This window comes from Pholis gunnellus (assembly GCF_910591455.1).
Source record: "Pholis gunnellus genome assembly, chromosome: 19".
Classification (NCBI taxonomy): Eukaryota; Metazoa; Chordata; class Actinopteri; order Perciformes; family Pholidae; genus Pholis; species Pholis gunnellus.
In genome coordinates, this window is record NC_136546.1 from 18,570,748 (window position 1) to 18,593,600 (window position 22,853).

The following is a 22,853-nucleotide window of genomic DNA, read 5'->3' on the forward strand; positions in this document are numbered from 1 at the left end:
TCACAGAAGTCTTTAATTGCATCAAGATGGCAAAGATAGTTAATTTGTAAATCATATTTAATTTTAAACCCAGGTTAATAATCAACTAAGCTTAACCTGATGTAACACTTTGTTATTTTATAACAATTTCAAATGAATTGTTTGAATATATTCTGGATATATTTCATTTCTCTGTCAACAAGTACGGGGAAATTATCAGACAACACTTCTCTTTCATAAAACTTTCAGAAAATTATCATAAAATTAACAATTTCCATAAAAATGCTTTCAATTTCTGAATTTAAATTTTGTAAAAAGTCTATATCACAGTGATGTCTGTCATTTTTGGGGCACAGGTCAATGCATCTAAAAGCACACGGAGAAAAACCAATCGTTTCTGAAAAAATATTAGAATAATTTTATTTGCAGATTTGGATTCTACTTGACTTTCTATAATTAAATTAATTTCAAAAAAGCTTTTTGGCAGGAGGCACCTAATTATTTTTTTGTTTCACCATTTCAAATAGCAACTACCAACAAGAAGTGCAAATTAACCATGACCTAAAAAGCATCCAGCTACTGCCCCTTCGTTCTGTTTCATTTCTATCCTGTAGTGCAAATCAGGGGAACAGTTCTTGCAAGTGATGCCGAAATAGTCTTCTTAACAAAGCAACAACAAAACCCTTATAATCCCTATGACGAAATACTGACCCAATAGCAATTGCACTTCACATTTCACCAACAAATGGCCATGGTTATGACATATGAACACTCATCTATTCAGAAAAATGTCCTCCAAACACACATTCTACAAAAAAAAAAGACTTGATACACAAACGATTGCACACCTTAGAGAAATGTTCTCCGTTAAGTTAAAAGGCAAATGGCAACTCGCTACTAAAGAGCAAGGTTGAGATGTGATTGGCCAATGGGATTACCTACACGTCTGAGCAGTAGCCTGGCACACTGAGTGAGTCTTTAGTGGAACATCTGCTTCCATGTAACATTCAAAAATAACACCCCAGTCGACACTAAATTCATTTGATTACTTTTCTGATTAATCACAGTATTTATATTTTAAAGCAACTTCTAATTCAGTGCTCAGACCACAAGTAGAACAATTGGTGGCAAAAACGATCTGAAAGGGCCGTTCTGTCTTTCCCTTATGACACAAATCTATTTTGCATATTCGAAAAAGCTGAATAAACAAAATCTATCCCGACGTCCATACTGCTGTCACTGTCGGGAAGTAAAGGTGTCAGTCTGCTTCAAACACGGTGTTTTGATTGTTTTATAGCATCTGTGAGGCACTTTAGAACATCCGTTCTGAAAAGTGCTTTTTAAATGAATGTATTTTTTCATGACAACTTTCCAAAACGTACACAAGTATGCAGAAGAACTTCAGCCTTTTAGCATTCATCAAAAGTGCCGCACTATCATGCCGTCAAGGAAAGATTGTCTGAAAGTGTGCAGTTATGCTTCTCGACCTTCGCTACGATGGGCGGCTTTTTACTCTACCTTTAACTGCGGCTGTTCAGCTTTAATCACTTTCACTAGATGTGCAACGGATCATAAAACTCAGGGTTCGGATCGTATCAGCACAAGAGAAAAAAAAAGGGAGCAAAAATAACAAATGGAGATCCCTGACAACATGGTACTAATTGGTGATCCATATTAGCAGATACAGATCCCTTTGTTGTTTGGTCTACAAGGCTCCTAACCAATTTCTTATTTTTTTTATATTTGTTATGTCCCAAAAAAATTGTCTTCATAAAAGCAATTTAAATGAGGAAATTGTAATTTTATGGATTAAAACAAATCGTGTCATTAGTAGTTTTAATGATGTATTATAAGCTGCTTAGATCTAGTGTAAACGGGTCATAATTCCCTCTAATATCTATTTGTTGTTGTGAAAACATCTCCTTCATACAACTGTTTAACGCCAAAACTACATTTTACGAGATCACGTGTCAACACATCAGGATAACGTTACGATTTACCTCTGGCCAAAACTCATTTTCACTAAACAGAGTAACCGAACGTAACCTCCGTTCGTTGGCCGTTAGCGGTGCTGCTAACGTTACTAGCTCTCCTCCTGTCAATTTAAACATGGGTTAGATGTTAACAATGCAACATTATCGGAGACTAGAAAAGCATAAATGCTGATGTCCTGATCGCATATTTTACTGAATATTTGAATGTAATAATAACTGTAATTAATCAACATATACGGCGAGCCGTGAGGGGGGATCCGTACGGGTCCCGGATCGACAATGGTCCGTTACACCACGGACTTTCACCTTTCAGACTAACAAGTTTGTTTAGAGCATACTGACACCTCAATTTTGGCCAACAAGGGTTCATACTTTCTAGAATCACAGGCAAAAATCCTACTTTTAACTTTGAAATTTTACTTATAAAGTGACAATGAGGAGATGATATAGGGTGAAATTCACAATCAAAGCAAAGCCACTATAAAGCCCATGTAAAGGTGTATTATCTTGATTAACCCTGCACCGGAAGCAAACCCCAGAAATTTCCCTTACACTCAAGCCAGACAGATGCAAATCTGGGGGGGGGGGGGGGGGGATGCTTCTGGACAGAGCGAACTACCTTGGGGAGCGATACCTCCTCTTCTTTTACGTCTGCCAGCGTTTCCCTTTCTTCGACTACAGGTGCATGTCCTTTAGCAGCAAGGGCTGAGACATCTCCCTGCTCCCGTGTTTTAGCGGGGGCAGCTGTTTGAGTGTCACTTGTTTTATGTAGATCACCAGAAAGCCCAGCACCATCACCACGCCGAGGAAAGAGCCCACGACGGGGGCGTAGGAGTGGACGTTGACCCTGGGAGGGCCGCTGAGCGGGGACGGGGCCGGCTCCTGGGACAGGAGGTCCTGCACGTTTAGGAGGGAGCCGTTGTTCGGTAGAGGGTGGATGGACAGGATGTGGCACATGAGAGGGTAAAGGTCGACGGAGCGCATGGAGTCCTTGAGGTAATTCTGCCGAAAGGCCGGCCCGTGGGCCACAAACACAGGCTGCATGCTACGTAAGGTGTTGTCGTACCCGTGGTTCCCAACTGGAGAGAAAAGACAAGAAATGTATTTGCATGAATGCATGAATACTTCCAAAACTAGACAACTCACACCAAAAAAATATTGACTGATAAATGGCACTAAAAGGGAAAAATTGTTTCTTAAAAAAGGTAACCTGAGAGGTATTTATTTTTCGACTAGTAAAACTATGTAGAAATGTTTTTTTATGTTTAGTTTGTATTGTCTACAGGCATGAGGACACACATGTGCAAGCACAGTAGCAGCGGAATTCACAGTCCTGCCTGCATTCTCTCTAGTGTCCACCAGGGGGCGACTCCTCCGGATGCAAAAAAAGTCAATTTGTAAACAAGTATGAGAAATGACTCTACTTCTCTCTTGATTTATTACCTCAGTAAACATGAGTTTATGGTCTCAATCTCTAGTTTCAAGTCTTCTTCAATACAGCATGATGTTCATTTAGTAAATGATGGTCCATTTAGAGTCAAACAGACCATAACGCAGGGTATGCTTTAGGGCGGGGCTTACTGTGATTAACAGGTCGCTGCCATATACGGCGTCTCTACGTCACTCCTCCGCATTCCAAATATAGTAACTTTGGTTCATTGGTAACAAAGTTAACATGGGCGTAAAGAATGCAGGATTTAAAATATTTTTTTTAAATGACTTTGCAAATGTTTTATGAGGAAGGAAATGTATTTAACAAGTTAATTAGACCTAAAAGATAATGCATATTGACAACCTAATACAAGAATATAGAAACACCAGATGTGAGACGGCATCAACGCAGGAAACGAGCTAGAGTTCATCTGCCCTACTATCTTCAATTGAAGTGAACGGGGGAGAAAGTGATTATTCACAGAGCACAACTGTAACGTTGCAACCAGGAAGTGCAGGTCCAGTAAACGCACACCGATAACGGACATTAATGAGTGAGCATTGGGGCGATTCATGCACACTGGGTCTATACACTAATATAATGAAGTGCCTTCACCGAGGAGCAGACAGTAACTGCTGTAGTTTCATTATCCAGGCCTATTGATCTCTCATAAATCAAACGGCCATACAGTAGAAACTATTTTTGAGAAGTGTCTTCCTACACATCTTTAGCTTAGCAGTCTCACACCACGATGTCAGTGAGGACAGAGTCAGCAGGGTTTTCCCTTCCAGCCACAGACTCCACCAGCTCATTTTACTGATTAACAAGCCTTCAACAGGAGAGCAGGAACATTAGCTGGTTTGAGATATCTTATCCAAAGAGGGGGATTTTTGAAGAGAATTGAAGAAGAAATGAGTGCACTTTGAGATGGTGCAAGACAAACATCCAAACCCAGACACAGACACACACACAGCTGCTGTTTCAAAAGGGAAAATCAATCTGACTTTCTTTGTTAATTACAGCTGGTAACAAGTGAGCTCCTGTGACGCTATTAATAGAGCAGACTGGAGCTGCTGTTTGAAACAACTGCAACAAAAACCCTGTTTAATGTGTACAGCTACAAACCAGCATATTGTGCCCACACAGTAGTGCTGCGCGGTTTGACCAAACATTTGTATCACGGAATTTTGTAAGATTCTGGCTGTTTCACGGTATATCTTTTTTTCCATGACTGTGTTTTTATATAGGTTTATAGTGGCTTACTCTACTGTCAGGAGAACATAGAATATAAAAACATTTTAATGTCATCATGTATAAAGGCTTTGCTTACTATAGGGTTTGCTGGGTGTTTTAATAATTGCTCTAAACCCGTCTTTCTTGACTGTCTGTAGCGGGACCATGTCCTTGCATAGCTGGTTCGTTACTGCGTTTGGAATGTCGCTCCACCGCTTGCTTTTCTTGTCATATGCAGCGCCTCGAGCAAATGCCTCTTCAAGCGATGTGTGACCCTTTGGCTTCACTGCTTCACTCGCGCTAACGTTACTGGTTGACAGCCCGTCATCACATACACTCTTGGTATTCCAACACATGTTTCCTGCTGAGGTGATGGAGTAAGTTGCTCGTGTTACCACCAGCGGCAACAAAAGTGGCTCGACAAACTTTGCAATGTATAGTCTTTTGGACGTCGGATTTTTTAAAACCAAAACACTTCCAAACAGCAGACACAGCTCCTCTCTTGGGCACAAACTCTTATCGGTGCATCTCCGGTCTGTCTTTGTTCATCCTGCATCGCTCTGTTCTGTTCTTTAATGTAGCGTTACTGTAGCGACGGAGCCTCTCCTAGCTGTTAACAGACTGTTGTGCTACCGCGCTAGCTAGCGAGCTGTACCCAGCATGCCGTTCGGCGGTGTAATTTTATAAATGTACAATTATTAGTGTTACAAATTGTTTATTTGTCACAAACTGTTGTGTCGTGGTGTTTTGCCCAGTTAAAGAGCGTTAGTTGTGGGTTATTAATTGTTGTTATAACCATGATTAGGGGTCCCTCAATACAGTTAAGAGAACTAGCTCCGACCGAACAATATATTTAGCTGCCTGTTGAAGAGTTACAGCAGTTGTTTCGGCTATGCACCGGTATGACGGTGTGTGAAAAATGAATATCATATGGGAAATTATAACCGGTATACCGGGCCAGCACTACCACACAGCTTTATATGAGGTTTGAACACGTACGCATGAAGGGCCCGGTCCTGTTCTGCATGATGGTCCAGCCTTCCTTGGACTCTATGAGGATGGGCATGATCCTGATGTTGTGTTGATAATGGAAGCGCTCGGGAAGGTTTTCCTTCTTGTACACCACCATGTTCGGGTTCGCGTCCACCAGCTTGCTGTACACCTCGTCAAGCTTCCCTGCAAGACAGAGGAGAAGAAATGATACAACACATTAGTAGGTGGATTTTTGTCACCTTTTAGGACATACTCAGGCTAGCCGTTTCCCCCCGTTTTCAGTCTTTATGCTATGCTACGCTAACTGTCTTGTATCAGTAACGGATCTTCTCCCCAAAACAAAAATGTCAAACATTTAATGAACTTCTTGACGGCACTGAATGCGACGAGATGCTTTAAAAGTGATACCTTCTTTGGGCAGTAATGCCACCACCGGACTCTTGTCCACCCAGGTGTACAGGTCTCTGCTCACATACTCGTCCAGTTCTATGATCTTGTCGGGGGAAAGCTGCGCCATGCCGTGGTCACTGGTCACGATCAGGTTCACTCTCTGGTACAGCCCCGCCTTCTTCAGCTCGTTGATGAGGAAGCCGAGCTTCTCGTCGATATCGGCGATGACCGGGTCCATGAGGGAGCTCTCGGGTCCCAGGCTGTGCCCGCTCTCGTCCGGCTCCTCCCAGTACAGAACTCCGAAGTCCACCGCTTCCTCTTTGGGTGCGGAGAACCACTCAATGATCCGCTCCACTCTGGCTTCGAAGGACATCGAGGCATTGTACGGGAGGTACCGATTTGGGTACACGCCGTGGATCTTCACGTCGGACCCCGGCCACATCGCCGCTCCGCTCCGCCCTCCAGCTTTCTGGATGGTCACCCAGAGAGGCACCGCCTCCTCCCACCACCGGGACTCATATATACTGTCTGTCTCCATGGAGAAGGACCGGTTCAGAACGGGGTCGTACATCTCGTTGGCCACGATGCCATGCGTCTCGGCGTACAGCCCCGTCACCAAGCTGTAGTGGTTGGGGAAGGTTTTGGTGATGTAAACGTTCTCCACGTGCTCCACCATCACGCCGTTGTCAATGAGGTTGTGGAAGTTGGGCGTCGGGACTCGGTCGATGTAGTCCCACCGGAAGCCGTCGAAGGACAAGAGCAGCAGCTTGGACCTCGCGCCGTGGCTCCCGCGCCCATGTTGGTTCAAGCGACGGAGGGAGACCAGAGGCAGCATCAGGGCCCACAGGAGAACCAGAGGACCGCAGCCTCTTTGCAGCAAGCAGCCCAGCATTGTGTGGTGTGTGACGAGACAACCTACAAGCAAAGGAAGAAGTCAGTGAGCTGAGCAATTAACCCCTCGTCTGAAGGACACACCAGGCGGCAACCTCCGGTTCTGCCGAGTGAAGCCAATGTGCACTGACCAGCAGGGGGCGACTCCTCCGGTTGTAGGGAGAAGTCTGATTTGTATAGAAGTCTATGAGAAAATTACTCTACTTCTCACTTGATTTATTCCCTCAGTAAATATTGTAAACATGAGTTTATTATCTCAATCTCTAGTTTTAGGTCTTCTTCAATACAGCATGATGTTCATTTAGTAAATGATGGTCCATTTAGAGTCAAACAGACCATTAAATACTGTATCCTTTAGGGCGGGCTTACCTCCAACATCGGCTGACTTATTTACTTCTTATTATTATTTTCTTGATAAATCTTTTGTCTATCAGATGTGACGTCTCCAAACATCTCTTTTTATCTGACCCACAGTCCAAAACAAAGACAGTCACTATAGGACAAAGAAAATACACCCAGTCATCTTCGGCCTTTGACCGACTCGTTGATTATTCAATCAGCAGTACTTCCAACTTTGTTTGTTTGGGAGAAGCCTCTGCCTCCAAACATCAGTGTCCAAACCTCAGCTTTACATTAAAAACCTGTAGTTTTTTTAAACGAGACGTTAAAAACAACAATCACAAATGGGGCGTAACATTCAGGGGTCGACCTACTTTGTTCAAGTGTCCACATACAATTTGGTCATTTAGTGTACTTCCTTGTCAACATACACTCGCTGTGCAAAACTGAGAGATCTTGTCCAGATTGATAAAAAACCAACATTAAGCCATTTGCAACCAAATGCCTTTTGAATCTAGCAATATTTTTCTTGATTATGACATACAATCGATTAGTTGCACAGTAGAAAATTCATTGCCACTAATTTATAATCAAATTGCATCAAATTGGCTGGTTCCAGCTTCTCAAATATGAAAAACAGCTGTTTTATTATATTTAACATTGAATATCTTTGGGGTTTGAGCTTTTGGACAAAAACAAGCAATTTAAAGATGACACATCGGGCACTGGGAACATGGGTGCATTTTATAGGTTTAAATTATTTATCAGTTTGGAGTTAGACAGCAGCCACACTCGACATAAAGACATGCTCAGGAGGAACAATGATGTCATTGTTCAGACTGAGGATATATAACGACTGCAATGCATCTTTAAGAGCAACTTACCCACAAACGTCTAAATGACAGCCTTCCTGCTGAGAGCCTTAACGACAATAATGGGTTCCGTGTTTTAGCATTTCAGCTGCAGAGCTAACTGCTACAAACACGCAGCTCCGCGTGCAACAGGAAGACAATCACGCACAGCGGAGACACTTCACGCGAGCGACCGGGGGGGGCAGAGAAATGCATTTAAAAAACGCAAAATGTTATGCTGTCAACAAGCTTACCTTGTTGTCTGATCGTGAGCTGGCTGGCCTCGCGCTGCAGGCTGCACACTTAGATAAACAGCCGGAAGGAAGTCCCGCCTATTAACCTGCTGTTTTGTTATGTGTGCGCGCGCGTGTCGCATTTATTTAAAGATACCAAACCAGATCATTTGAAGACGACAACAACGCTGTCCCGGTGCATGCTCGTCTTCACGGAGAGCTGCATCCCCCCCTCAAAATCAACTGCGAATGCACCGGTACCAATGACGTAATGTAGGGAGAGGAGGAGGGAGAGAGATCCGGTATTATAAATAGACATCTTGGTGTCAGTCAGGTCACGAGCATTTTGTTTTTTTGCTTTTAAGATAAACAATAAAATAAATGAAGGGAAATATGCCAAACGTGAAGGGCGTTACATTCAAATACGTGAAGGCAGAAACACATGTATATATAAATATTCTCCTAATTGTCCCTCCTAAAAATATTCGCCTTCAGAGACATTGTTGCCCTAATTCCCCCGGTAATGATGCTAAAAGTGCGATGTAATAGCCGCCATGCAACGATCATGACAGACAGCGTCCACGAGGTGTCAGTCAAGTGCTGTCTAAAAGGTTCTTTCACATTCTGTTAAAAATAAAGATGGCATCTCAATTATGACGCTGCGTCGTCAGAGAGAGACTATTTCTGACCTACTGAGAAGCACCTCTATGCCTGGTGCTCCAATACAACATTTAAATTCGCTCTTCATTTGCTATTAATTCCTATTTAACACAATGTCCATTTCTTTTATGGTGTTGTTCACGGTGATTATGATCAAAAGCTCCTGAAGAAGCTGATAAATGGACCTTGAGATGAGGTTGTTCTGTTTCCAAAGTCAAGAATGAACTCCTAATGTTTTTTAATACGAGGTTACTGTGTGAAATAGACTTCTACAGAAGCAATGCTCTGTTATGACATTCGGGTCTAGGTTTGTTTCTAAAGCACATATCAGAGAGGCAGACGGGTCAATAATTAAAGAAAGACGTGTGAATAAATGAGTGAAGAAACATCACAAATGCAGATGTCAGGTGTCACTGAATGGCTCGAAGAGCATCAAGGGATCACATTCTGTTCTTCACTGTCAAACTCAACTCATACATCTGATGTTGTGGAGCTGAACTAAAACCTACTAAACCTCACATGAAGCCTCCAGGGTTGTTTCTAGACCAGAGATCATACTCTCTAGTTTGAGTTGTAACAACGTCTTTATGTTTTTTTGTTTATGCAAGAATGGGATTTGGGACACTCTATGTATTGAAAAACTCCCCTCCCAAGCATGTCTGTTTATTCTCACACAGGTTTTGGGTTATGGCCTAAAGGAACAGTGTGTAGCATTTAGGGGGATATATTGGCAAAAAAGGGAATATAATACTATATATTCTCTTTAGTTAGTTGTGTTTTCATTAGCTTAGAATGAGCCGTTTATATATCTACATATGGAGTAGGTCCTCTTCACAGAGCCGGCGGCCATGTTCCTACGGTAGCCCAGAACGGACAAACCAAACTCTGGTCCCAGATAGGGCCCTTCATGTTTTGACGTTTTCAGCATCGGTCGCCGTAGTCTTCTACACGCTTCGTACACGGGAGAGGCTTCAGTTGGTTGCAACCTTACTGCAAATCCTGCACACTGCACCTTTTAAAATGGGATGAGGTTTGCTCTGGTTTCTTTCAAGTAGAGTCGCTTATCATTGGACACACGTCCTCCTATACATATGTTTAGAGCATACATCAAATCCAATGCATTTTTCTCTATGAGTGGCAATGTCTGGTAGTCTATCGTCCATTCTACCACTATGGTCCAGACTAAAGTATCCCAACAAGCATTAGATGGAGTGCCATGACATTTTACAGACATTCATGGTCCCCAGTGGATGAATCCCTACTTTGCTGATCCCCTGACCTTTCCTCTGGTGTCGCTTGGCAGGTTGAAATGTGCTAATCATGTGGGTTTTAGCCACATCCTCGCCCCTTTAGGAGACTTGCTGCAGGTCCTCAGTCTATTAACTCCAGCGGGAAACAGGGACACAGATTATGACCGATTCTTTCGCTCCATAGTAACCAAACTAAATATTGGACACATTTTTCACAAGCCACATATCTGGAAGAAAACACACAAATCTGTAGAAAATTCATTTTATTCGAGTCCTTTCTCTGTCTCACACACTCTTGCGAGATCTGGTAGCTAATGTTTGCGAACTCCCTAGCTAACTAATTTTCACATCGTGACCAAGTTAGAAGACAGGAAGTGTATCTCAAATCATTGGCAGATTTTGTAATGCGTCATCTTTTTTTATAGAGCCTCTTTGATTGTAACGCACTTTGGTGATCCCTTAACGTTTCCTCTAGCACCATCATCGGGTCAGGATTTTAATCCCCTTGATGCTTTGTTTACGACCAAATACCTGCAAAGCTAATGCCATTCTAATCAGTTTCAGCTGCACATGTGTTTAGTGTTAATCAGACAATGTTAGCCTGCTAACAAGCTAAACTAATATTGTAAACATGGTACACATTATACATGCTAAACTTCAGCATGTAGCATTCTCAGCATGTTAGCATTTAGCATACAGCATTGCTGTAGAACCGTAAAGAGCTGCTGGCACGGCTGAGTATAGGCTATCGGGGCTATATATTATTTTAGAGCACATGTTTTCAAAAGTATCAACATTCCTTGATTTATATCTTTTTTTAAATAGGAAAGCTTTATGGATTGTGTGAAGAAAATCAAACCACCACAATTTCCAAGCTGTCATTGATCTGTTGTGCATGTTTTGTGTTGGGTGCTTAAAAAACATCTGAAAACTCCCCGTCAAGGCCCAAAATGCACAGTTTCCAAGATTCAACATTTTAAATGGATAGTATGTTGCATTAGGAAAAAAAGACAACTGATGCCCATAAAAAAGTGACAAAGGTAGAAGAGCATGCCAACCGAAAGGTAATGGTGAGCTGTGCCAAAGAAGTGTTATAAAACTTTTAAACCAACATTCTGGGGACGATTTCTTTTCAGTGTGGCTTCCTTTTGTGTCTTTCTTTTATGTATGTATGTGTTGTACATGTTCCTCATTGTGTGATCCCTGCCATTTAGCTGACAGTGTGAATCTATGTGGGAACAGTGGAGCGGTCATCGAGTTACCTGCTCCTGTGTGTTCTGGGTTGACTTCTAACATGAAGGGTTTTGTTTGCTTGGGCAGGAAAGCTCTGTCTATTGTGAGATTTGTAGCTGTGTGTGTGTGTGTGTGTGTGTGTGCGCGTCTATTGTGATGCTACACAAGAATGTCGAGGCTGCCATTGTCGATTTCCCTGTAGAATGTTTTTTGGCCTTCTATGTTTAAAATGATGTGCTGAAGGTATACGCATAGCAGAAGCCATTGTTTTACAGAAGAGGTTCTTATTTCCATACTACTGGATGCACAGAATATTATTATAAATTGATTAAATAGCTAAGCAGACATATCCTGTAGTTGTTGACAGAGTTTAAGGATGTGTTTTAAACTTTTAGATCACAAGGAGTATTGAAAAAATCTGATTTAGTTAACGGTAAAACGCCTTTCACGGATAGAAAACATTGGCCTGTTAAACGTTCAAGTGCTGAAAAAAAATAGTGATTCAGTGAATTGACAGAAAATGAATCTTCAACTTTTTTGATAAGTGGTTGAGACATCATTCAAAGCAAAATGATGCCCCCTGCAGGGACCGGTGCCTCTGCAGTGATGGTCCATTTGTTGCGCAAAATGTGATGCATGCTGCTCTAGTTCTTTACAGAAATGGAAACACTACAAGACACAATACCCGCCAGATTTTCTGGAGCTCCTCTGTGGCAGACATTGTGTCATTGTGCCCGTGTTTCTGGTGCTTTGTGTTTTATTTACATCATTCTCTCTCCCTCTCTCTCTCATCCTACATTACCCAGATCCACCGAGAGTCGGCCCCCGCTTTCATTGGCCCGTCTCCACTTTCCCTCTCAGCCGTCGCCGTGTGGTAGGATCTGCGCACAAAGAGCGCGCAGCCAATCACAGACACCCTCTGATAAACCTCGGCCAATGACCGCGAGCCTCTTATTTACATAGAGACGGGACGAGCCAATCAAGAGTCAGCACAGGAGAGGATTTTGACTCCTGTGCCCAATAGCTGTTGGAGGTAGGCCTGTAGAGTTTTGGGGAGTGCATATAATCAACATATTATCGAAGGTGCCTAGATATTGATCCCGTATTCCGAGGTAGTTCAAATTCGCCTCTTCTGGACCTTCGGGTTTGACCTCAATTCGTCCGTGCTTGGTGGAGAATAATTCACGCGTAAAATGCCGAAGAGAAAGGTGAGTGTCGTCCGTGCCACCCAGCTCACTTCACTGTAGTTTTTTTTTTTTTTGCTCTTGCATTTGAGGAAAATTGCGCTGCGCGATTTCTGTGGCGACGTCGAGGCAGGTGAGGTGATGCCAAAGTTTGAGGAAGCGTATTTTCGCTCGCGACCTCTCGTTTTTATTTGACAAGTCTTTGCGTGTGTACGATACATCTTATTGTAATATATATTTATCTTTTTACGCTCCTAAATGTCCCCCGCGTTCATCTCAATGGCCGTTCCTCTGGTCGTTTTATTCGCCACTTCCCTGTCCACTGTGCGCACTGGTGAATGTCAGACGGACCCGCCGGATGGATGGATGCGTAAATCTCGCTAGAGACGTGCGCGGTGACAATTATTTTAGGCGCGACTTATCGATTCTGAATAACATGTAGTATGACAGTTAAAAACAAACATATCACCACCTCCCTGTCTCATGTTGGTTCTCTGGTGGTGATGAATGTCAAGCGCCAAGCCGATTGAACGAACCGAGATTGACATGGAGAGAAAGGGAATAAAGAAAGAGGGGATCAGGGACAATTGCCGCTGCGTTAAAAGAGGCCGTGACTTCTAAACAGCGGTGCTCGACGAGCTCCGGTGCATTGTATCGGCGCATACATGGAAATTGGCTTTTTTCCCCCTGCCATCTAAAAACATGCCATTGTTTGCGGAGATTCGCCTTTGAGGACAGAGAATGGGGGGCCTCTAGGGGCGGAGGTCGCCCACATGCAAATGATGCGATTGCCAACCTGCGGGGTTTAACCAACAGATTTTTTTTTTTCATGGTGGGGGTGGGCTCCACTGTACACGCTCCTCACCTGCCTGCAGCCTAAATGTGTGTCCTACCATGTTGATGACGTGAGGATCTAAATGCAGGCTGACAGCCCTCGCGGTGTGTTCTTATAGTCAATATGTCCATGTTTATGTTCCATTATAGTTTAGAGCTCAGGTTACTTGGCATGTAAGCAAGAGGAACCCATTCAAATGGTAATGACCAGAGAGATCACATATCATCAGATAGCATACAATGAAATTATGTTTGGTACAAATAAACAGACTACTTTAAGTTTGGATTCAAACTAAGGTTAAATTATGTAAAACATCAGTTTGTTTCTGAAATTTTAAGAAAAATACACAATTATAATTCAGAAAATACTGAGTATAATTTTTAATTATTTAACTTGAGACATTTACGATTCTGATAACTCTTATTATTGTGCACAACTGTATTCAAATCCTCAATGTATGAATAAAATATTCTAGACTACCTGACCGCGTGTTAATAAATCAGTGTTTAGTTTTTTGTTAATTTGTATGATCTTATCATGTGCACGGGACTTTGAAACTAAATTTTATTGTGTGATTATTTTCATTATCGATTAATCTGTCGATTTATTTTCTCGATTAATCTTCATTTGGTCCATAAAATATCAGAAAATTGCGAAACATTTCCCAAAGCTGAAGTTGATGTCTTCAAATTGCTTCTTTTTTTTTTGTTTGACCAGCTGTCCCAAACCCACATTTTCAGTTTACTACTAGTAATAACTAGTTTACTATTATAAAAGTCTAAAAGCTCCAGCAAATATTCACAGCCAGTAATTTCTTTTGTGTTATTTGCCCAATTTATTGATTATGAAAATAGTTGCAGAGTATATTTTTGTTGACAATTGTTGACAGTAGATGTCAGTTTGTAGCCTTTTCACCTTTTCCTCATATACTGCTCATTTGCCTTTTTGCCTTTATTAGTGTATCTGAACACAGGAAAACCTTTGGGATTGTCCTGATTTAATAATTCAAATTTATTGACAATGACGGATGAAAACAACCAGAAAACAAAATTCACACACACAATTCATAGGCTGTGTGAGCACACACTTACCTTCTAAGACCCGACACTACTGTCTTCAAGAGGCTGTAGCTAGAGGGAAGATAATGATATTATATTAAATTAGTTCCCTAAGGTGTCCGCTGCTACCAACAATGTGATGCTAGCTTGTCGTTAAGGGGGGTGTAAAATGCAAAAAAAGATATAATTTTAACTCCTCTAGTTTTTTTGCATGCAGTGTCGATGTAACAATATTATTCAAAAATGTAAATGTTTTCTAAACTAAACAGTCTTGGAATTGAATAATTTGATTTTGACTGGAAAGCTGAGACTTGTATTCATGTGTGATGATGTTAGTCCTCATTGTAGCCGTTTCATTGCAGTGAGTTTTTGAAACAACGTCATTGTATAAAATGACCTGTTGTGACCTCTAGGACAATCCCAGCCTCATGAACCTCTACAACCGTAAACCGGAGACCGAGGGCATTCAGAGGATGTGTGGTGTTCCTCCTTTTGACAATAAAGGGGTTTCTGAGCAGTTATCCCAAACCAGGCACAGAAAAATGAAATTATTGCAGAAATGTCCAAATGTCAAAAGTTGTTGATACTTAATCACAGCATGACTTTTTCTGTGGTGTTTCTCGAGGTCTTCGTGTCTTAAAGTGGTATTTTAGAGGAATTTATTTCTTATCTGAGACACGAGTGAGCATGGGGATGGCCATCATATACTTCCATTATAATGCTCTAAGCCCTTATTTATTTATGGAACAACTTGACACAGACAGCTGAATCATCAGTTTCCCAGCTTTCATATGATGTACACCACTTCTGTGTGGCATGTACTGTTGACCTGCTATCCCAACCTAAAGACCCCCCCCCCCCCCCCTAAAAAAAAGCCCAAAATTGGACTATGTGGTTCTCTATTAACAGTCTCTCCTTTCCTTGTTTCCTACAGTCTCCAGAGGGTCCCGAGGGCAAGGAGGCCTCCAAAGTCACAAAGCAAGAGGTAACTGTTGATCAACGTGTGTTTGTGTGCTGTGTGTGGGCGTGCGTTTGCGTGCTGTGTATTTTTTGTACTGCGAGAGTGTGTGTGTGTGTGTGTGAGAGAATAGACACATGACAGGTTAATGATTAGGACACTTGTAGCAGTCACCAAGCACTCTAGATCAGCCTGCAAAGGTACAACTGATATCTGTGTCTCTCTGTCACTGTCTCTCTCTCTTTCTCTCACTCTCTCTCTCTCTCTCTCTCTCATTGATCGTCCCTTGCTCCGGTAGACCCCCAGAAGGTCAGAGAGATTGTTAGCGGTAAGTTTCGTTCTCCCTCCTTCCTGTCCTCACCTCTCTCCTTCCTCACCCCGCCTCCCGCCTCAGTCTTGTGGGATAGGAAGTGTCATACTACCAAGGCTCAGAGCAAAGTCCTCACCGAAGTTTATGGATTCGATCAAGGCAATTTACAAATTCCATAAACGTGCTCCCTGAGGATTGCGTCTGGCTTGGTACGCACGTCTTTTCTCTGTTGTCTTTGTCCGTTCTCAGTCCGGTCTGTTGCAACACCTTGTTGACGTTTGGGGCTGCATGGTTCAATGGTAACAGAATGAGTTTGGAAAACTGTTGTCTCAGTAACAATAAAAGCATTTTCTTCTCAATTAGATCCCCCACTAAAGTTGACTCAACAGTAATCAAAACGACTCCTGGAAAATGTTTAATTTGCATTCAAAATGCTCACATTGTTCCCCAAATCCTATTAAAACTAATGATAACTATAATATTATCTAGCACATGAATGATAACATATGTTATGTGATCATGCAGCTCTGTCATACAAGTTTGTACATGTCTTTTATCTGTGTTGTACTTTGCATGTTGAACCCATCTGTATCGAGTCTTTTCTTGTGTTTGTACATTTGCATGTGCACTTTTAAGACCTAGTTTGACATTATGGGAAATATGCTTATCATGCAGCTAGCACCTGGTTAGCTTAGCTTTGCATTAAAGACTGGAAACGGGGGGGGGGGGCTAGTATGGCCCTCTCCAAGTTTGAATTAAACTAAAGCTCACAAATAAACACACAATATCTCATTTTGTTTGGGGACTATTTCTTGGCCCCAAGCAACGTCTGGTGGTCACTATGCTAGCTGTATCCAGCTTTTATGCTAAGCTAGCCATCTCTTGGCTAGCGTCATGTTTAAGAAGCAGACATGAGCGTGTAAGAAGATGAAAACGGGTATTTCCCAAAATATCAAACTACTCCTTTAAGCTTTTGATTATCTAAACATGCTAACTGTACTTGTTTTGCATGTTTCCTGATCTGATACTTCCTTGTCTATGAACACCTTTTAATTTAATGAAATGTGACTTTTTGGCAGTAAACTTGCATGTTGTATATTGGATGCTATCTGCACTGCATAACAAGAATGTAGTCTTTCTAGTGTTTTCCATATTGCAATATGATCGGGGAATTTCCTACTGGTAAATGTTAAGCCCGCTTCCCCCAGCGTAAGAAGAATTCATGTCTCGTGTCTGTGATTTCTAAAGAAAAACTGAGATATTCTGAGGAAGAATCACATGATTTGCTTTAGTCACAGCAGTGTTACTGTAGCTCGTGGCTTCGCGCTCAGCGGCCTGGAAAAGCTCTGCAGCAAACTTTCTCACACCGAGTGGACAGAATCTGAACTCCCGTCTGATAATAGTCGTTGTGCAGCGGCCGCGGGTCGCTTCCCTTTGAGAAGAAGCAGATATTTAAAACTACTTAGCACAGGAATAATGCCAGATCCCACTGCTTAGGAAATATGTTACAAGTACTTGATTATTATGAATAATATCGGGGAGTGGGAGCCAGTACAGCCTCGGTGTGTTCTGTGTTAGTCCTAATTAATCCTCTAAGCAGCTCTTGTGGCTAAAGCGACAGGATTTTAAACAGTGTAGAGAGGGGGGGGGGGGGGCGGATCAAAGACAAACTTAATAGTAATGTTATTAATATAGATAATATTATTCCTATAACTACACACTGTTCAGTTGGTCAGTCCTAACTGACTTCTGCTTAATTTCCAGAAACCTGCTCCACCCAAGCCTGAGACCAAGCCCAAGAAGGCCATCGCCAAGGTACACACACACGCACACACACACACACACAAAACAACGCCTACAATGATTTATTCATATCACCATAAATGTGTAACAGCGTGAGGCAATCGGTTGCCCCTCACTACTGGTTTATGTGCGTGACAGAGGCCGCTGGATGTGTAAAAAAACACACATGCGAACATACAGCAACGCCTATATTATGCAGGGTTCATTCTTTCACCCCCTTAAAAAAATCCAGGATTTATTGGTGTTTATTTTAAGTATTAATTGTAAAATATTATGAGGTCATGCTGGAAATATTTTTCCAAGGATGATTATACGTACCCTCATGTGTTTTTTGTTTTTCCTTCGTCATTTGTCCCGTGCAGAAGGTGGCAGAGGATAAGGGGGCGAAGGCAAAGAAAAGCGTCGCTAAGGGTAAGAAGGACGACGGCCCCGCCCAGAACGGAGAGACCAAGACCAATGAGGTATGAGGAGGGAAAATTGGAAATAAAAAAAACAAGTCAGTCAGAAACAGACGAGAAAATAACTTTTATTCCCTTATTTTGTCCATTTGTGTAAAAACATGACATACACATCAACCGCACCTATAATCCTCCACTGCATAACATCCCTGCTTCTTATCACTAATACACAATCTCTTAACACATACGCATGCTGACACACACACACACACACACAGATCTACGTGTCTCGTCCGTCTGTCCGTGTGTCCTCCATCAGAAGCTCGGCTCCCTCCTTGATGTCAGTGAGAGGGCAGAGTGAGACAGTCAGAGTTAAGGGTATGGTTCGAGTGTTTCTAATCCATCTTCAGCGTGCGTGTTTGGACAACTAACTCATTACGTATTCAAACAAGTTGCATGCTAATTGAGCCAACATTTACAACAACGGTGTGCTGTGGAGTGCTGTGGCGTGTTATGAGAGAGAGAGAGGGAAGAAGAGAAGGAGTGATGTCGCCGTGTGCAGTGAAGTGGGCCAAGGACAACTTTTTGAGCAGGAAGGTTTTGCTGCTCACACAGCTTTGATGTGAGACGTGATTGGCTGTTCGTACACAGCTGGCTCCACTAGTGGTCAGGTCGGAGGAAAGAAAGAGATGATTCCTGCAGATACCGGAGGAGTTATGTCTTTCAGGGAGTAGCTTTCCAGAGCAATTTAGTTAAACAAAATATATATAATACCACGATAATACACATAAGTCAATGGCGATCATTCATTTGAGCTGGCAGCTTGAAGCCGGACCAATCATCAAATTATGGTGAGTGGTCACGTTTTTCCTTTCGCCACTTATATTAGAGAAATTCAACGGCAGCGTGTGTTTTCAGAAACAAGGTTCCAGTTACTTTTGATAACAACAGATCTCACCGTAAAAGGTTGTCATTGGAACTACTTTCTACTCGAGAAATAGTCCCAACGACTGTTTAAGACTCTTAAAAAAAACTCGCCACATAAAACCGAACCGCATAGAATCAAAACAGTCTGCTTCAACACGTGGACTAGAGTCCATGTTCTAGATCTGAAAGGGTTACGTAATCCTGATGACTCCATGACTGCTTCTTGGAACACGGCCCAGTTTATCAAAGTAGAAAAACACTGCGGCTGTTCTATAAATACTACATCTACACAACTCTTCTCTCAATCATACCTGAAGTAATGACGAGTAAACACAATGTGCTCTGTTGCCAAGAGTTAGATGAGGAGATACCGCTCTCATGTCTGTACCAGTCCACCAGGAAGAGCGCCGGGCTTTGAAGCCAATTTGAACGGCCAAACCGTTGGATTACAACCTCCGGGTTCGTCACGTGACGCCATTGAGCCCATTGACTTATATAGGGACGGAGACAACTATAAATCAGTAGATCATTTAATAAAAAATGTAAATCCACTAATAGCCAAAACCAAATATATTTTCGTGCTGCTCGAGACGGAGCAACAGGGAGGCGGGGCTAAAGGAAACGCTAATGTGCTTGATTGACGGAAAGGTCCGGGCGGGACCAGCTCGCCTCAAGCCTGGCTCTGTCTTCAGTTTATATAAACCAGATATAACTTTTTAATTAGTAAGCTTTAGGGTAGACACCCCAGATGAATAGGGTAAAACTAATTAGCTAATAGATATCAACATGAAACTTCCCTAGTTGACTACTTACATTAAGAAAAATGGTATGTTTAAATATGCAAATAAGGCATCATGTAATGGCAAGAAGTCTACAAATGCACTAGTCAAATGTAGACATACATTTGTGTCTTGGATGTTTTCCAAGAGACATGAAGAAGACATAAACTGCTGTATTTGGGGTCTACTTGTAGGTAGATTTTTTTGGAAAGAACAGACAGGCCTTTCAACCTGCAAACCACCTCCTTGCTCTATTTCCCAAAAAGTAAAAGGAGACCGCCTTTCCGAAAAAAAAACAAGCCAAGCAAAAGTTGTTGGTCGCCTTTTTGGGGCTAGTTAATTCCAGTCGGTTTTTTAGAAGCTACCTGTTCTACCGAGATTGATGGGAGACGCCTGCGTCGTTGTAACTCGCTCCTCTCTTCTCTCCTTCAAAAGGTAACTGAGGCGGCGGAGGAGGCGACCGAGGAGAAGGCGTAAAGACACGGGGCGCGTCCACCGACTCGTCCCCCCTTCTGACTACCGTGGCAGCAAAGCATCTTTTTTTACTGACGATTTTTGTACCATGCTGAATTTTTTTTAGACTTGTGATAGTAGAGACGGACAACCAGCAGCCCCATCCCATATGTTCACGCTCCTTTCAGACTCCCTCACCCACAGTATGTGTTTTGCTCTACTCTCCTCCCTCCTCCATTCTGTATCGCTAAACGCACCTCTCAGAAACGGGAAAAAGACAGAATGAAGTGTTTTTATCGGGGCGGCTGCAGATGTTCTTCATCTTGCCTGAAGGGGGCCGTAAACACGACTGTTATGATCTCTAAACCAGCTCTGGCTATATTTGTAGTCTCCACGAAAAGGATCATTATTATCATTGGCCCTCTTGACTCCCCCCCCCCCCCCCCCCCCCGATGGTTATACGGTGAGGATTTGAAGATGCACAGTTTGGATGCAGAGCTACAATAAACCAGGTCCATAGTCGGCATGGAGAACATCTGCAGCTTTTTAAAAAGATTTTAGTTTTTAGAATCACCACCACTGTGTTCCACATAGCTCCTTTTGTATGTGTGTGCTGGAGCGAATGTGTTTGTGGGTCTCTGTGTGTGTGTGTGTGTGTGTGTGTGTGTGTGTGTGTGTGTGTGTGTGTGTGTGTGTCTTTATTTACCCCCCTTTATCTTTTTCTTTTTCTCCCCTCCTGACCGCCTTGTCCTGCAGCAGAGTGACATAGCAATAATGAGTGGTGCTTCTGTTCTAGACGCCTCTATTGGCTTTGGACCCTCTGGGCTTCTCTTGAGTTTCATCCTGTTGGGAGAATATTTTGAAAATAAAAGAAAAAGTTGATGTCACATGACAGTTTTGGTGTTTTTTTTCTCCATGTCTCTCCTCCGTTATTGGTGTATAAAACTACTGCAAGCAGAATTATAATTATTGTGCATTGCATTTCTACTCTTTTGTTTAGTTGGACAGTGATGCCACCTGTTTGCCACTATTTGTCACCTATGCTGGGTTTTTTTGGCAAACTCAGGTATCCGACAATATGTGCGGTATGTGTTCTTCTGTGTTGGAGAGCTCCTTTTCACTGGGTTCATGTTTAGAATTACTTTTTTAAACCAACACAAAGCCGGCGCTGTGTGTTGTGTATATCTTTGTGTGTGTGTGTGTGTGTGTGTGTGTCTGTGTGAGGTCGCCAGGGGCACGTGGCTGTGTTAAATACAACTGCTGTGTCAGGAAGTGAAAGGTCAGCATTTGCAGAGAGAGTGGTTGGGCTGACGAAACCGTACGCTCTCTTCATTCAGGGACAAACTGTCACTCACTCTCACGGACCAATGATGTGGACCAGTTCCTTTTTTTTTGTGAGGAAGTCTGAATACCACGGATACTTTAGAGGCCAATTTTAAAAATGTATTTTCAGAAGCCTCGGTCAACAATATGAGGTTTCTTTTCATAGAACGTAGCAGCGGAGGGAATGTGTTGCAACTGCTGAATAAATACAAATTATATTTTGACAGGTTTGTTTTTTAAAGTCGGAAAAAAAACTCCCAACCGGATGATCTGACCTTTTGACCCAAACCGCTGAAATCCAGAGTGAAGCTGCACAGGAACCAAAAAAAAAAACGTGTAGGACTCAGCGAACAAGAACACTATGCCAATTAAATGTGATAAACGTTTAGACCACACAAAGATTCATAAATAAAGCACAGGCACAGATCATAGAAGCTATAACTCTCAATGCAAAGAGGCACATTAAGCTATCAGAAACCTGGTTTAATGTTTGTTTATGGCCGTTCTGAGTCATTCACACGAAGAACCGTCTCATGTGTATGAGACAGTATAACAACACATGGCAAAAACCTCAGGAAGCAATTTGGTAAAAGGGGTGTGGACGAGAATAATAAAGCTCACACCTTTTTAAAAATGGAAAATGCAATTGTGGTAGAAGTTATAAAACCATCATGTCCCGTCACAGGTGATTATTTACAGCGAGCTCAACACACTGTCACAGAAAATCTGATGCGTAACTGATCACATGTCCCTCCGTTGTCGGTAACCTTTGACTCCTGCGTGGCCCCCCAGTGCACTAATTCCTGCTGCAGAATGAGGTTGCCTCCTTGTGGCCACGTCGGCCAGCACAACGACAACACTTCAGGGGTCAGGATGACGGGGGTGACCCACAAAGATTCAAACGTGACCTCCACTCCGTGCTGTAATGGCTTTTCCAAGTCTTAAAGCCTGTGAAGCATCGTCTAGTTTATTGATTAAAGAGACCATTCTAGCGTGGTTGACGGCTACACCTTCACTCTGAATTCCTGGAAAGCAATAGAGTCATATGCAAAAACAGTAGTCATAAATCAAGCACTCCTTTATTATCATTAGGCCTTGGAATTTACCATTTTTTGTAATTCAGCCTGGCATGACATTAGCACATTTAACACAGCTGACTTAACTGTTGTCAGTGGAGGGTCACCATACATTATGAGGATGCAGAAAGGATCAGAATATGCTTACTGCTTCTTTGTAGAGTAGAGAATAAACGTACCTTCTTTGCCAGGACGCGTTTGACGCCAAAAAGTAATAGAAGCCACTTGATGCTCACATTGCTGTGTATGTTTTATTTGTGGCTGCCAAAAT

General features: G+C 42.4%; 2 protein-coding genes across 3 annotated transcripts; one reads left to right on the plus strand and one right to left on the minus strand.

Moving 5' to 3' along the window:
• enpp5 (ectonucleotide pyrophosphatase/phosphodiesterase 5) lies at positions 1-8,567 on the minus strand. 2 transcript variants are annotated; one of them, XM_079180314.1, is made up of 4 exons: positions 8,357-8,567; positions 6,040-6,936; positions 5,638-5,814; positions 1-3,052 (listed from the first exon to the last, which is right to left on the minus strand). In XM_079180314.1, exons 2-4 carry the CDS (start codon positions 6,911-6,913, stop codon positions 2,649-2,651), a joined length of 1,455 nt encoding a protein of 484 aa, XP_079036440.1. In that variant the 5' UTR covers positions 6,914-6,936; positions 8,357-8,567; the 3' UTR covers positions 1-2,648. The 2 variants fall into 2 exon arrangements, with proteins under 2 accessions (XP_079036440.1, XP_079036441.1); XM_079180315.1 differs by lacking the exon at positions 8,357-8,567 and adding an exon at positions 8,136-8,247.
• A 3,968-nt stretch (positions 8,568-12,535) lies between these two features.
• hmgn3 (high mobility group nucleosomal binding domain 3) lies at positions 12,536-21,065 on the plus strand. The gene is made up of 6 exons (XM_079179909.1): positions 12,536-12,686; positions 15,490-15,540; positions 15,812-15,841; positions 17,588-17,638; positions 17,989-18,087; positions 20,166-21,065. Exons 1-6 carry the CDS (start codon positions 12,672-12,674, stop codon positions 20,205-20,207), a joined length of 288 nt encoding a protein of 95 aa, XP_079036035.1. The 5' UTR covers positions 12,536-12,671; the 3' UTR covers positions 20,208-21,065.
• The last annotated feature ends 1,788 nt before the right edge of the window (positions 21,066-22,853 follow it).